Source organism: Podarcis filfolensis (assembly GCF_964270895.1).
Source record: "Podarcis filfolensis genome assembly, chromosome: 1".
NCBI classification, from domain to species: domain Eukaryota; kingdom Metazoa; phylum Chordata; class Lepidosauria; order Squamata; family Lacertidae; genus Podarcis; species Podarcis filfolensis.
Genome location: NC_139604.1, coordinates 80,698,025 through 80,711,535, shown reverse-complemented (window position 1 = coordinate 80,711,535; position 13,511 = coordinate 80,698,025). Strand labels below are relative to the sequence as shown.

Sequence of the window (13,511 nt, the reverse complement as noted above, 5' to 3'; positions counted from 1 at the left end):
GGCCACAACTCTTCTAAGCAACCTTCCGACAGCTAACTTACTGAAATAGCTACCACATAATATTTCTGGTGCATTAGAGCCATTCAGACAACCATTAAGGTTTTTGACTGCTCTTGCCTGATATTGGAAGGGAACAAATCTGGTTGATTGGTTCACACAGAGATGATCATACAGTCTCGGGAATATTTAAGCATTCTACATGCCACCGGCCTTTGACAGAAAACACCTTACTGAGGTCACCAAATAGGCAGGAGACGGAACATTAATCACCATGCATCAAGCTTTCATCTCCTGTTGCTTAGAAGTGATGGAGAAGGGTAAGGAATAGAATATAACAATAGAACAGGAATAGAAAAAGCAATAAAGCAAAGCCCCCACCTTTACCCTTTTGTGTTCATAGCTTCAGTGTGACTGTTGGTTTGATAAATGACTGGGAGTAAGTAGAAAAACTCTATGGCTTCATAGCTTCTATTACTGGATTCTCTCCTGCCGAGAACCAGCTCTCTTCCAAAGGGAAACCTGTGGTGTGATGTGCATTTGTTAACCAAGAGACTGCACTAACACAGACCGCAGTCCTCATAGGTGTCATCTAACAGACCAGAATATCAAGAAAATTCCAGCAAGGGTTCCCATAATCAAGTCCATTCTACATCTTTGTTAAATGGTGAAATGTGTGTTGCATTCTGAGACGTTAGGTTAGGCAACCTAATACGCAAACTTCTATTGGCATGTGAGAGTTGGAGCTTTCAACTTATAGCAATCTCTTACTAAAAAGTGTGAATGCTCCTATACCAAAGGAAGATGTCTTAACAAAATATACTAGTAGGTGTAACATGGATGTTGACACTGCCTGGGAGAAATGGGGCAACTGCTGCCAATCACAAAGCAAAACTAAGGACTAAGTGGAATATACAGTTTGTTCAATAAAGATAAAAATAAACCAAGATTAACCAATTTTTATGATCCAGATGTGGACTTTGTACAATTAGAGGTAGGGCTGATATCAACCCTACCTCTAATGGTGCAAAGTCCACATCTGAACCCTAAAAAACTGGTTAATCTTGGATTATTTTTATTGAACAGACTGTATATTCCACTTGATTAGAATAAAACCTTTAAGCAGTTTCCAAAGGATATCTGAATTATTGGTTAAAAATGATTAAAAACAACTACTTAAAACATCTAATAGCTAATTAAAATTAACAGTAAACAAAAAAAGATTAAAATACATCAACATCCACATGTCTGAATGTGCTTCATTAAACATGTCAGCTTCATAAATCATTGTTTAAAGCTGGCTGCTTGCAACGATAGGTAAGACTAACCAGTTTTGTCTGGGTTCAGACGTAACACTAAGCAATGCAAAACGTTGTTAGTACAGTGGTACCTCTGGTTATGAACTTAATTCGTTCCGGAGGTCTGTTCTTAACCTGAAACCATTCTTAACCTGAGGTACCACTTCAGCTAATGGGGCCTCCCACTGCCACTGCCGCGCGATTTCTGTTCTCATCCTGAGGTAAAGTTCTTACCTCAGGATGAGTCTGTAAGCTGAAGTGTTTGTAAGCAGAGGTACCACTGTATTGGCCATTGTGTTGTGCACTTTTCCTCTGGGAGGAAACTCCAGCTCCTTGAGAATCATTTTATCTTATAATCCTGTAGTCATATTTTCCACTGGAAGGGATGGGAAAATCCCTGTAACTACAGCAGCAGAATGTCTGCAACTGCAAGTAACCCCCAGCTCAGAAGGGAGAAACAGAGGGAAAGTGTGGCAGGAGGAGTAACCTCCATTTTACCCTACTGGAGTCATGGGGAGTAGAATTACTTATGCCAGGTCTATCCAGACATAGATTCTTGCTCCTCTTGTGGGTGTGTTTGTGCAATCAGGGGGTCTATGAATGTGTTCCTCTCCAATGCCACCCATTATTTCACTCCATTTTGGGGGACCCATGGGTGCAAATCCACTGTCAAAGCTTTTCTACAGTGCTTTGTGTCATTTCCATGAGTACGTTTCTGGCAGAAGCTAGCAGTTCTCCATTTGTGGTTGTGCTAGCAGAGTCTACTTCATCCTAAGACCACTCACCTAGTGAGCCAGTGGGCGCAGAGCTGCACCCTGTGTGGGATTAATGAATGAATAATAAATTGAGTATATCTCAAAAGTATGCATGTTAATAAAACAGTTCTGAAGTAAAACACATTTTTACTTTGTTTTTATATTATGCATTCATGCAATGCATCAGGTAAACATACTAAAAGAAGCATTTCCTCCTGCGTGAAAGAGAAAATGGTGTGGGACAATTGTATTTTCCCCCTACATACTTGTATTAACTGTTTTTTAAAGCCCATTTCCTAATTAATCAGAGGCACTTTAATATATCAAGAGGTTTTTAATTGATTTACCAATTAACCAAACTAAATGGGGGAAAGCAAACGATAAAAGGAGGAACTATTTGAATTCCTATCTTTCTTAAAGTCGTATCATAGCATACAGATCCCAAGCTCCCTAAGGGTGAAAACCATAATATGCAAGTAGTAGATTCTTATTATTACTTCCTATATTTAAGGCAAGTTTCTAAACCAGAAAGGAGGGGGAGAGATAGTACTATTTTATGCCGGATGCCAACAATTACTCATTCCCATCGGCACACAATGACCAGAATTACATTAGCACAAATCAGTTTAATATATTGCATATATTAAAATCCACTTAGGTTTTATTTGGTGTGAAATCTAGTGCAATGAAAAGTCTGAACTGACAACCCCTTATGAGATCATAAGTACCATGCAGGCAGCTGCTCTGGAAGCTTTCTGTTCCCTGACTGCTATTCTACAGGGTTCACTTATAGGAAGCACAGTAGCCCACTCAGTTTTGTTCTCTGTGAAATGCACCCAGATAGCTACAGTGGTCAGCTTTGTGGTATGGCTCTTTGCCAACTGCACCTGGATTCAGGCTCAAAGCTGCTTTGTCTTCTGTAGAACAACCTAGATTTGAAGCGGTAGCCTTAGTTTAAAAAGTTATTGAAAAACTGTTGTAAGTGAAGAAAGCTGAATCAAATTTAAATAAAATGTACGCATTACACATTTCAATGAATGCATAAGGGAAGATCTGAACAGTTTATTTTCAGTGTAAAATAAAGTAATAAAGACTACTACTAATTGCCAGAAGACCAGTTTGATGTTTCCATCGACAGTAAGACTCTAAATGGTTTAATAAACCTGGTGGCGAGCAGAAGGATCCAGCAAACTGCATGGTATCAAACCCAGCTCCTGTACAGCAAGGGTGGGTCAAGGCAAAGAAGTTGAAACTGATTTCTATTTAGCAGTAGCAGGTCACCTTGGTGCCAAGGTGTTCAAGCACGTCTGAAATGAGGATTTTAAAGGAGGAGTTGAAGAGCACTACTTGACTCATTGTGAACCACTGGGATAAGGAGGAGTGTGAATGGCATGGCAGGCCTCTCTGTAGTTACTGCCTAAAAGCAAGAGCTAGGTAGTGAACACTTGACAACCTTAGGTCAGGTGTTCACGATTCACTGTTGGCTGAATCCTGAAAACCACTGTTTTTCTAGAAAAAGAGGTGCCGGAACTCACCATGAACACCCTCGTTCTCTTAGAATAGCAATGGAGCTCACCTGAGAGGTGCTGGTACTGACTTCCAGTGAGTTTTGGTTGAAAAAAGGCTTGCTGAAAACTAGCCTACGTGTGGCAGGCCTTCAGAAAATCCCATTCCCAGAGTATTTACATAGTGTAGGTGACATCATTCGGGAGGAATTTCAATCCATAATGCCCCTTAAGGCACTCCATCCAACTTTGTTTAAAATTCCAAGGGCGTGAGGCTGCAGAGAACCAAGCCATACATATATAGATGCGGGGATATCAATAATAGAAGCCCCAGCAGTTATTTAATCCTGCTACAACAATCTTATCCCAAGACAAATTGAGGCTGTCAGGGGTACACAGGTGGGCAACCAACACATGTGGCAAACCCTGTTAGGGGGCAAGCATTCATCTCCAGACACAAATCAACCTTTCCCTTTACTCTCTTGATAGAGCAGATAATTATAAAACCTAGGAGAGAAATGATGCAGAAATTAGCTGCTGGTTCTCAGTTCCTGGATAACACAAAAGTCTGAAACAGAGCAGTTTAGTTACTAAGGAACTAAGAATACAAAATAAGCTTTAATCTAACCCATATCATAAACACATGTTTGAATAATACAATAACTTTCTCCAATCAAAACCATATTTTTTGCACAGTGTTTGTATATGATGAACTCAGATTACAATTACAAATAAGGAACTGGGGGTGGGTGTGCCCCACTTAATGAGCTCAATTTTGATCTTTTATGGAAATAATGAACTGGAAAGGAGTAAGTAAATTCAGCATTGTGGAGAGGAATTCTTTCGAGGGGAGAGGAAAGGTTACAAAAAGTGTGCATGGAATTATTTGTGCTACACCACATAAAGAATTATCCAAGACAAGTGAGCCATCAAATCAAAATTTCCCTGCTTTCAGCAAACACTTTTTTCCAATTAACACAGAACTATTCACCTTTCTAAATCAAGCAAGATTGCAAAACTGAATGCGTAATTGACATTTTTTGTAAAAAAAAAATAAAACAACTCTTCCAACTCTATGATTCTATGATTCTATGAACTCCAAGTGCAAGATAGTTGCACAATGGTATTCAATTACTAGCTCATCATAGGCATCTGCTTTGCATCTTGTAAAAGATGTCCCCTAAAATGATAAAATCACTTATTCTTTTAAAGACTACTGAAGTACATTTTACTGTGGAAAAAATGAGTGGAATAGGCAAGAGAATAACTTATCAGGAAAAGTTATATCCAGCTGATTAAACTTTCTGGAAGCTACTTCTGAGCACCAGATGCTGTAAGCAAGCTATTTGCGGCTACTAAAATATGCACAAGCACAGGCTTGCTTTAATTAAGCTTTTGGTGTCATTTCATTTGTATCTGTTCTCAAGAATTTTTTCTTGCTTTTTATTTAGTCTGCCTTTAACTATTAAGTTCCAGATGTAGTTTGCATTTGGACTAAGCTGATGTACAGTAATTGCACGTTAAGCTTCAGTTTACAGCCCACGTAAATAACAAGCCAAAGACAGACTCAATAAAAGGAAACTTAGCACAGCCAGAATTGGGCTGTAAGGAATCAGGAAGTCTAAGCAATATTGCAGCCATGTGAGCTTAAGGATATTTCAATCTGCTGTATGTAAAGGACTGGTTACAGGCTCAACGTGAGGCAGAGTGCGCTAGAAGCCATTTCCATTTTAGAAATAAGACACTGGAGTATTTCATTGCAAATCAGGATGTGCCTGCACCATTTGGCAGGCATTTCTAGAATCCACCGCACAGCAGGGTTCTGATCCTGGTTCATTTTCTTCTCAGTGAACTGTCCAGTTTCTGGATTGAACCATTCACTTTTGATATTTTAGGAGCTGAAGAGGAAACTAGTATTGCACTGGGTGAACTAATAGGAAGTGTCTATCTTCAATAAGTTGTACTTTTTATCCTGGAATGTACTAAGTAATTACTTCTTGCTTGACTTCGCTCTTGGTTGAGAAAAACTAAAGAGAAAGTAAGATGTCAAAATGTTCTCCAAAGTACACAGTCCATCATTCTTCAAAGAATCATCCCAGTCTTGTTTCTTTGCACTACGTTTCACCTCGGTAATACTTTGACACCATCAAAACCTTTGGCACCAATCCTGTGGTGTCAAGAGTGGTCAGAGACTGGATGAAGGTGGAGGTCATGCATATGGCCTGCCCACATAAGCACATTATCAGGGAAGATCAGATTGCTCATGCAGTTGAAAAATATATGAAAAGGCTCCCAGATTTGTTGGGAGGGTTTTGGTTCCCTTGGCAAACTCCTTTGAGTAAATCCACAGTGTCAGCTAGAAATGATTCCCACCATCTCCTTCTGGTGAGAAGGCGGCATACTCATACCTTGAGTAGTCTTAACCCAGAAACCATTATTCATGTCCTACAAAATCAAATAATATCACAGTGTGTGCCTGCTCTTAGAGACCAAAGCCAACATAAAATATAGCAGCTACTAGAGGTTTAAAATGCTCTGGTTTCAAATCATAGAAATAATACAAAACCATGAAGCTTTAAAAGACTTAACCCACACATGCCTTAGATACACATAAAGGATACATATATATAGAAGGCATTTTATGCAAGTTGGAGTTATAGAAATACTTTTATAATTAAAATAATGCAGAGATGAGATCTTGATGGATGGCCCTTAAGAAAGGCCAATATCAGACCATAAGCATCTTCAACAGAAAACACAAGACTTTGGGCTGGGATACTCCATAAGTATTAAGATAGAAGGAAATGTGTCTAACTTCTGAAATTTAATTTCATGTTTTATCTCCTCTTAACGCTATCAAGCAAAAATGAAAGTATGTGTTCAGGAAAAGTTTAATAAGTTTGGCACCTACTTTTGGTATTGGGAAAGATGTGAGAAATAGAAGAGATATGGATTGTGTTGAAAATCAAACGCTGAAGGACTTGCCTGAATGGGTAACATGCAAATTGGTTGAGGGCTCTGCAATAACCATTATCGGATCCTGCAATCTTTCTGTTAGCATGAGACTAGAGAACCGCTGACTTGAGTGTAATCACAAACACTAAACTTGCATCTTTTAATGGATCACTTATCCCTCCTGCCTTTAGCAACTGGAAAATGGCTAAAAGAAGGTAGTCACTGAAGGCCAGACTGCAGTCTCAGCAGATCCAAGTGGGGTTAATAGCCAGGTTTTTCTTCCTTCCTTGGAAAATGTTTGAGTGCAGACAAAATGCTAATCAGAAGGCGAATGTCTTCAATGCCTGGTAATAGAATACTCGAACTAACAATTAATGAGGCTTGCAGACCACCCAGCCTGTAATTGGGCAACAATGCTATCATTAAACTAATAACAGCATTGTGGGGATATTACCATGCTTTGGCACTTTGCAAGCATCATTCAGAGTCAGTTAAGGAACCAATAAGCACAGCAATAAAAGGAAAATGAGTTCACAGTAGCCAAACGGGTTAAAAGAAAGAAGAGCTTTTAACAAGCATGTGAGAGGGCACAGAAGTCCACTAGGAAACTTGGGATTGATGCAACAGCAGATTTTGCAGTGGACTTTATTTACACACTATTTCCAGAACACACACACACACAAATGGGGGGGGGGCATTTGAGAAACAAAGAATGAAGTGGCTATAGAATTACTGTTAATTTAATGAAATACTTGAATGGATAATGCGAACACGCAATCGCTTCATTTTAAATAAGGTAAAGAAATAGAAAAGATTTACGATGCAAACCTACAGACTTCTCAGAAGAAAGTCAATTTGAGCATACAACTTAAGATAGCAATACATACACGAACACAGGAGGCGTAGGCTTGAAAGGGACCATATATGGCTTTGAAGTAATGAACTACCTTAATAAAAAATAAACATAACCACAAAGCTTTTGTGATTCTCTGCAGTATATTTGACTGGGACTTTAGAAAAGTATATTGCAATGTATTCCATCTGAGACTCCTGAACAGTAAAGAGAGGGTGAACAACTTGGTTTTGTAGATGGTGTTTTAGCGATTGCTTTTTTTTCTCTTTACGGCACAAGCTGTTATTTATGTGTTGTTTTTACCTGTATGGGCCTATGGCCGTAATAAATGATATTTAAAAAAAAAAAAAAACTGAGCCAAAACCCCCCAGAGAAGTTAACAAAGTTATTTTCTGTGAATTAGTTACAACTGTTAAAATTATTCTCTTCACAGGGTCTCAGAAATTCTGCAAGGATATATTAGAATTCACATGGATAGCACATGGCATTATAAAGCATCTTTAAAACACACCTGTTTGTTTCCCTTTTAAATTTGTCTGTACATGTTTTGTTGCTTTGAGTCACATTTAGAAACCTACACAAAGTGACAGAAAATCCTCAGAATTGGGAATCCGGCAGCACTAATATGGAACAGTTTGTTTTATTCAGTTTCACACTTCTATATCAATATTGGTTTTAGAGTTATATTAAAGACAGTACACACCTCCACAACACCTGTGTTGATAACACATGGGTTTTAGCCTTTAAAAAATATTGAAGACAGTTCTACCCAATTCCTCTCCTTCTTTCATATGTGCCACTTGCCCGCAAAAGGTTATAGACATGGTTTTTTGAGGGTTAGGCATTGATTTTAGAGTTGTACTGCACTTCCACAACACCTGGGTATGACAGACTCTTAGATGTTGCTTTCTGAAGGTTAGGCACTGGTCAACAACCTCCCCCCCCCTCTCTGAATACCAAACACTGGTGACAAGCAGGTGAATGCTGTTGTCTTAATGCCTTGCTTCTTTTGAACTTCCAGGGGCATTTGGGCATGTTGTTTTTCGACGTTCTAAGGACCAACAAGCTACTGGGTTTGTTGACTGTGACACTTTGTGTACAGTTCCCAAAGCTCTTGCTGAAGCCAAGAAACTTCCTGGTGGGAATTTGATCGGAAATGATCTTTACGCTTATGGAACTGGCAACATGTCTGCTACACACCATGCAGTACTTACAAGAATTTGTGACATTCACAGAGAAGACACTATGGGAGATAAATAGCATATTATTTTGACAAAAAAGTTGAGGCTTGCTCTGAAAAAAAAATCAAAAACTGATAGACATGTTTGTCCAGAACTCCCTAAATATAATTTATATAATAATAATAGAATGCTAAAATGTTTCAACACAGGCAAAGAAAGCAATAATGTTAATTAAGAATAAGGTTGAGAGAATTTAGTACCTGGCTGTGAAAATCATATTCTACTTACCAGAAGGGTTTCCACAGCTATCCTCATCACTGTTGTCATGGCAGTTATCCTGATTGTCACACATAAAGCTTTTATCAATGCACAAGCCGTTCCTGCAGTGGAATCGGTCAGTAGAGCATATCAAGGGATTCGCTGCTGTAAAAACAAAAGGAACAACATTTTGCTCTAAACTTGAGTCTTCACCCAAATAGGCAAGGGATTTCCAAGGAAAATCCCATACAGTACAGTGGTACCTCAATTTTCAAGCATCTTGGAAGCCAAATGTTTCGGTTTCTGAACACCGAAAACCCGGAAGTACTTGCTTCCATTTTCGAACACGTCTCAAAAGTCGAACGGCTTCTGCTGCGTGTTTTTCTTTTTTCTCCATTGACTTTGCTGACTGTCCTTTGTGCCTCGGTTGTCAAACGTTTCAGAAGTCAAACAGTCTTCCAGAACTGATTGCGTTCGACAACAGAGCTACCACTATACACGAGTCAAATGTTAACCTGTCTGTTTCCATAGGACAACACTTTAATACATTCAGTATTTGCTCCTTAGGGAAAGGCACTTTTCAAGAAACACAGCGCTCCACAGAACAGAAAGTTTTGTTTTACTGCAGCCAACCCAGCAACTAAATCTTAATATATGCATCTGAAACAATCACATCTTTCTCTCTCTTTATGCCTGTCTCCACCTCTTGTATTTTCCCTATGTCAATTTTTTATATTGTCTGCACTTTCCTGATGCATGGCAATGTGAGCAGCAGGCCGTAGCAAAAGCCAGAAAGCCACTGCTCAACAAAATGGCAAGCAGGATAGAGACTGAGGCTCAAGAGAACAAATATTTAAAAGAAAACAATTGGGGGAAACAGAATGGGTGGAGAAATATATAAACAGGCAGGCAAACAACTTTCTTTTCAACCAAACCAAAATCTCACTTCACCAGTACATAAAATGTATCATACATACATACATACATACATACATCATACAGTGGCAACAGTTCTACCAACCACAGCTACAAAAAGACTGCATGATGATATAAAATGGTGCCATCATTACATGTCTTGAGATGCCAGGCAACAACATTCTTCTTTACCCAGGCCTTCAGCCACTAAATAAACTATGGCTTCTTAAATGTGTATGAGTGGGGGGACTGTTATTATATTTTATTATGTTGCATAAATTCTGCTCTTAATGTTGCACACTCCCCTGGCATCTTTAGATAAAGGGTGGTATATAAAGCAAAATAAAATAATAAAAATATTAACAACAACAACAACGGGCGTGAGGAAAATGTATTTCATATTTGTGCTGCCTCTGTAAGGATAAACAGAAACATAGATTGTTTTTTAGTTGACAAGGTCAAGGAACAACATGACTCAGGGGACATCTCAGAAGATGCAGTGGAAAGAAATGTTAACAGAGATAGATGGGGGGGGAATGAAATACAGCAATATAGAATTGCACAGAATGACAGTCATTAAGACCCCTATGTGGCAAAGATAAATGAGGCTTTAAAAAAAACCCACTGCCAACAACATGCACTTTTATACACTGTGGCATTTCTTTTGTAAAATAAAGAATAATCTTATTTTATAAAAGAAATGTTCCTTACAGGTAACTTAAATGGTATGAATTATCATTCTGAACTCCACCTGTTCATGAGCTGCCCTATTGTGACCTTAACATTTGAAAGAGATCAGCTACAAAGAGAAGTGCCTTGTAAACTTGGAATACAACCATAGATTTTAAAAGCAAAACTGCAACAGAGATAAGCTACTCATCTACATAAACTCCAGGATTCTCCAGAGGTGTTGGGGCTTATGTTATTCTAGAGAGAGTTTTCCATTTATAAAATCAGTTTGCCTCTGATGGGTTCTGCCACTAACAAAGCCAAATGCAAGGATTGTGGTGCTGAATTTGGGCTTTGGGTATTAATAAAATATATTTAATTACCGTATTTTTCGCCCTATAGGACGCACTTTTTCCCCTTCAAAAATGAAGGGGAAATGTGTGTGCGTCCTATGGGCGAATGCAGGCTTTCGCTGAAGCCTGGAAAGCGAGAGGGGTCGGTGCTCACCGACCCCTCTCACTCTCCAGGCTTCGCGGACCTCTCCGCAAGCAGCGGGAGCACTCCCGCTGCCTGTGGAGAGTTGCCTGCATGCCAAAGCCTGCGCGCGCTGAGATCAGCGCGTCCAGGCTTCGCGGACCTCTCAGCAAGCAGCAGGAGCCAGCGCTGGGCTCCCACGGCTTGCAGAGAGCTGCCTGTCTGGGGGCTGGGGTCGGGGGAAGCTCGGGCCTCCCCCGCCCCAGCCCCGCGCCTGGGGGGGAAATAATTTTTTCCCCTTTATTTCCCCCCAAAAAAACTAGGTGCGCCTTATGGGACGGTGCGTCCTATAGGGCGAAAAATACGGTACTTTATTTACGAAAAAAAGGAAACCTTCTGCCCACAGGTAGAAAGATACTTACTGCAGTTTTCTTCATCGCTGCCATCAGGACAGTCCGCAAAACCATTGCATCGGAAGCGGCCAATGATACAGTGAATTCCACTCGCGCAGGGGAAGAAGGTGGAGCCACACTTAGATTTGGCTTTTGCTGTAGGAGAAGAAAATAAGAAAGCATGGGTGGTGAAAGAGCTCCCTCTGTCAGAGCTGGTCACAAGGGTCTCAGACTTTTTCCAATAAGGATGTTTCCAAAGCTTAGTTTAAATGTTTAGTAACAGAATTAATGTCAAAGCCAAAGAGTCACTTTTAATTAATGTCAAAGAACAATAGTCACTTCCGCTTGCTTGGCTGGTGATACACAGGTGGTTTTTTTTTTTAAGCCATCAATATAGCATAGGGCTAGATCACTACTGTATTGGTGCTCTAGTCATTTCAACCTTCCTTAAATTTCCTAACCAGTTTTAACCCACAAGACTTCCCAGTGTTTGAACTGGTACCAGGATTTAATCATTCTGACCACTGTTTTCTGACAAGTATGACAATCAGCCAGACTCTGAAACTTCACAGCAGTTGCGCAGGAATTCTTGCCATTTTCCCAACTCTATAGTTCCATAGTTTGGAGGAAGGCTGGGGATTATTTGGCAGATGCATAATCAAAGTGGTTAATGAGACTTGGCCATTCAGAGCCAAACAGGCAAGCCTATCTTTTCTGTCTAGAACAGGCCTGAAGGCATTGGGTGTACCTGCTTGAAGATGCCCTGTGCCCACCTGTCTCTCCCTTGGGATGGATGAGCTGGTTTGGGAGAGATGGAGATTTGAAATGCCTTGCCTGAACGGCAAGGCCAGCAGGAAGTGGGAACCTAAACTGTAGGCCCTGGCACTTAAGATTTCAATTCAACAGATATGAAACTGTTTGCTATATATTAATGAAAAAAAGACTTCAAAAAAGACCCTTGACTCTGTAAAGCAAAGCAAACTTATGTCCCTCCAGATGTTGCTGGACCAGCTCCCATCATCCCTGACCACTGGCTATACTGACTGGTCAACAATACCTGGAGGAACAGAAGTTCCCAACCCTGGACTAGCTGCTGCAGAAATCACTGCATAAGAACATGATTTGGGGGGGAAACAGAAAGAACTGGGAGCAGCAGAGCATCACACAGCAATCACAACTACACTGTTCCTTGAACAAGGCACACTAATGAAAAATCACGAACAAGACATCCTCCTTCCAAAAATGTATTATTTGAGAGACAAAGTGGTAACCTTTGTACCACATTTTATTTTTCCACAGCCTTTCAAGCTCATCAAGAAAATTTCTCAAACCACCTCATCAAGATCTGTTCTGCACAGCTTCTGGCCTCTTTGACACTTTCCTCTTCTATTCCAAAATCACAGCTAGAAAGTCACCCAAAAGCATATCATTTAGAAACCTTAAGTGTAGTTATTTAATGGATTCAGAACTGGCTAAAACAAACCAAGGAGATAGATTACAATAGTACGTTTTCATAGGTTTCTTTCCTGGGTCACATGAAAAAGAACCCACTTTTCTGAAAGAGACTTAATTATATGATTCATGTACTTAATGCATTTGTAACCCATCTTCCCAGTAAAAATCCCTCTCAAAATGGATTACAACTTTAAGCAAACAATAATATAAATAATATAAAAATACAATTAAAATGCATCCAAACACATAATAACAGCAGCAGCACATAAAACACATAAAATACCAACCCGGATAAAAGTGAGCCAGACAAAAAGGTTTTCAAGGGCTGCCTAAAATGAGCCAGCCCCCCCCCCCCGTGTGTGTGATATCATGCTCTAGAATCCCTGTAATATTACTTAACTAGCATTATCAGTGAATATGCAGTATATAGAATTTCATGCAACATAAGCTCTATTCAGCTGACTTAAACAGGAGATAATCAGTATGTAGAAAGAGAATTATGCCCACAGACTCTGTCTCCAGCTCTCACAACTATATAAGTCTATGCAGAAGAATTAAAGGTGAGACTTGTAGGTACAGCTGGATGAAGCAGTCTTAATGTTGCAAGAAATTCTCTGTTCTGCATATGTACTGAAAATACTATTTACGCCATATAAGTCTACATGCTAAATGCAATCAAAGAGACAGCGCAAAATGAATCAGCAGTCACTCAGTGATGAACATGAATGTGTGAATACGCAGTTTATGAAGATCAATAAGGGAGAAATGGAGGAAGGGTCAAGGGGAAAAAAGAGAGAAGCTATG

The 13,511-nt window shown here is 39.7% G+C and overlaps 1 protein-coding gene across 3 annotated transcripts in view; it reads right to left on the bottom strand.

Annotated features, from left to right (window-relative positions):
- LDLRAD3 (low density lipoprotein receptor class A domain containing 3) overlaps positions 1 to 13,511 on the bottom strand; it is a 113,713-nt gene that overhangs the window by 46,953 nt on the left and 53,249 nt on the right. For all 3 annotated transcript variants that reach the window (XR_014545288.1, XM_083602672.1, XM_083602673.1), the window contains 2 exons: positions 11,283 to 11,408; positions 8,833 to 8,967 (listed from right to left, as the gene is read on the bottom strand). Coding sequence is in view for 2 of the 3 variants with exons in the window: in XM_083602672.1 (XP_083458798.1) it covers positions 8,833 to 8,967; positions 11,283 to 11,408 (261 nt within the window). In the remaining variant the exon portion in view is untranslated. The remainder of the gene's footprint in view (positions 1 to 8,832; positions 8,968 to 11,282; positions 11,409 to 13,511) is intronic.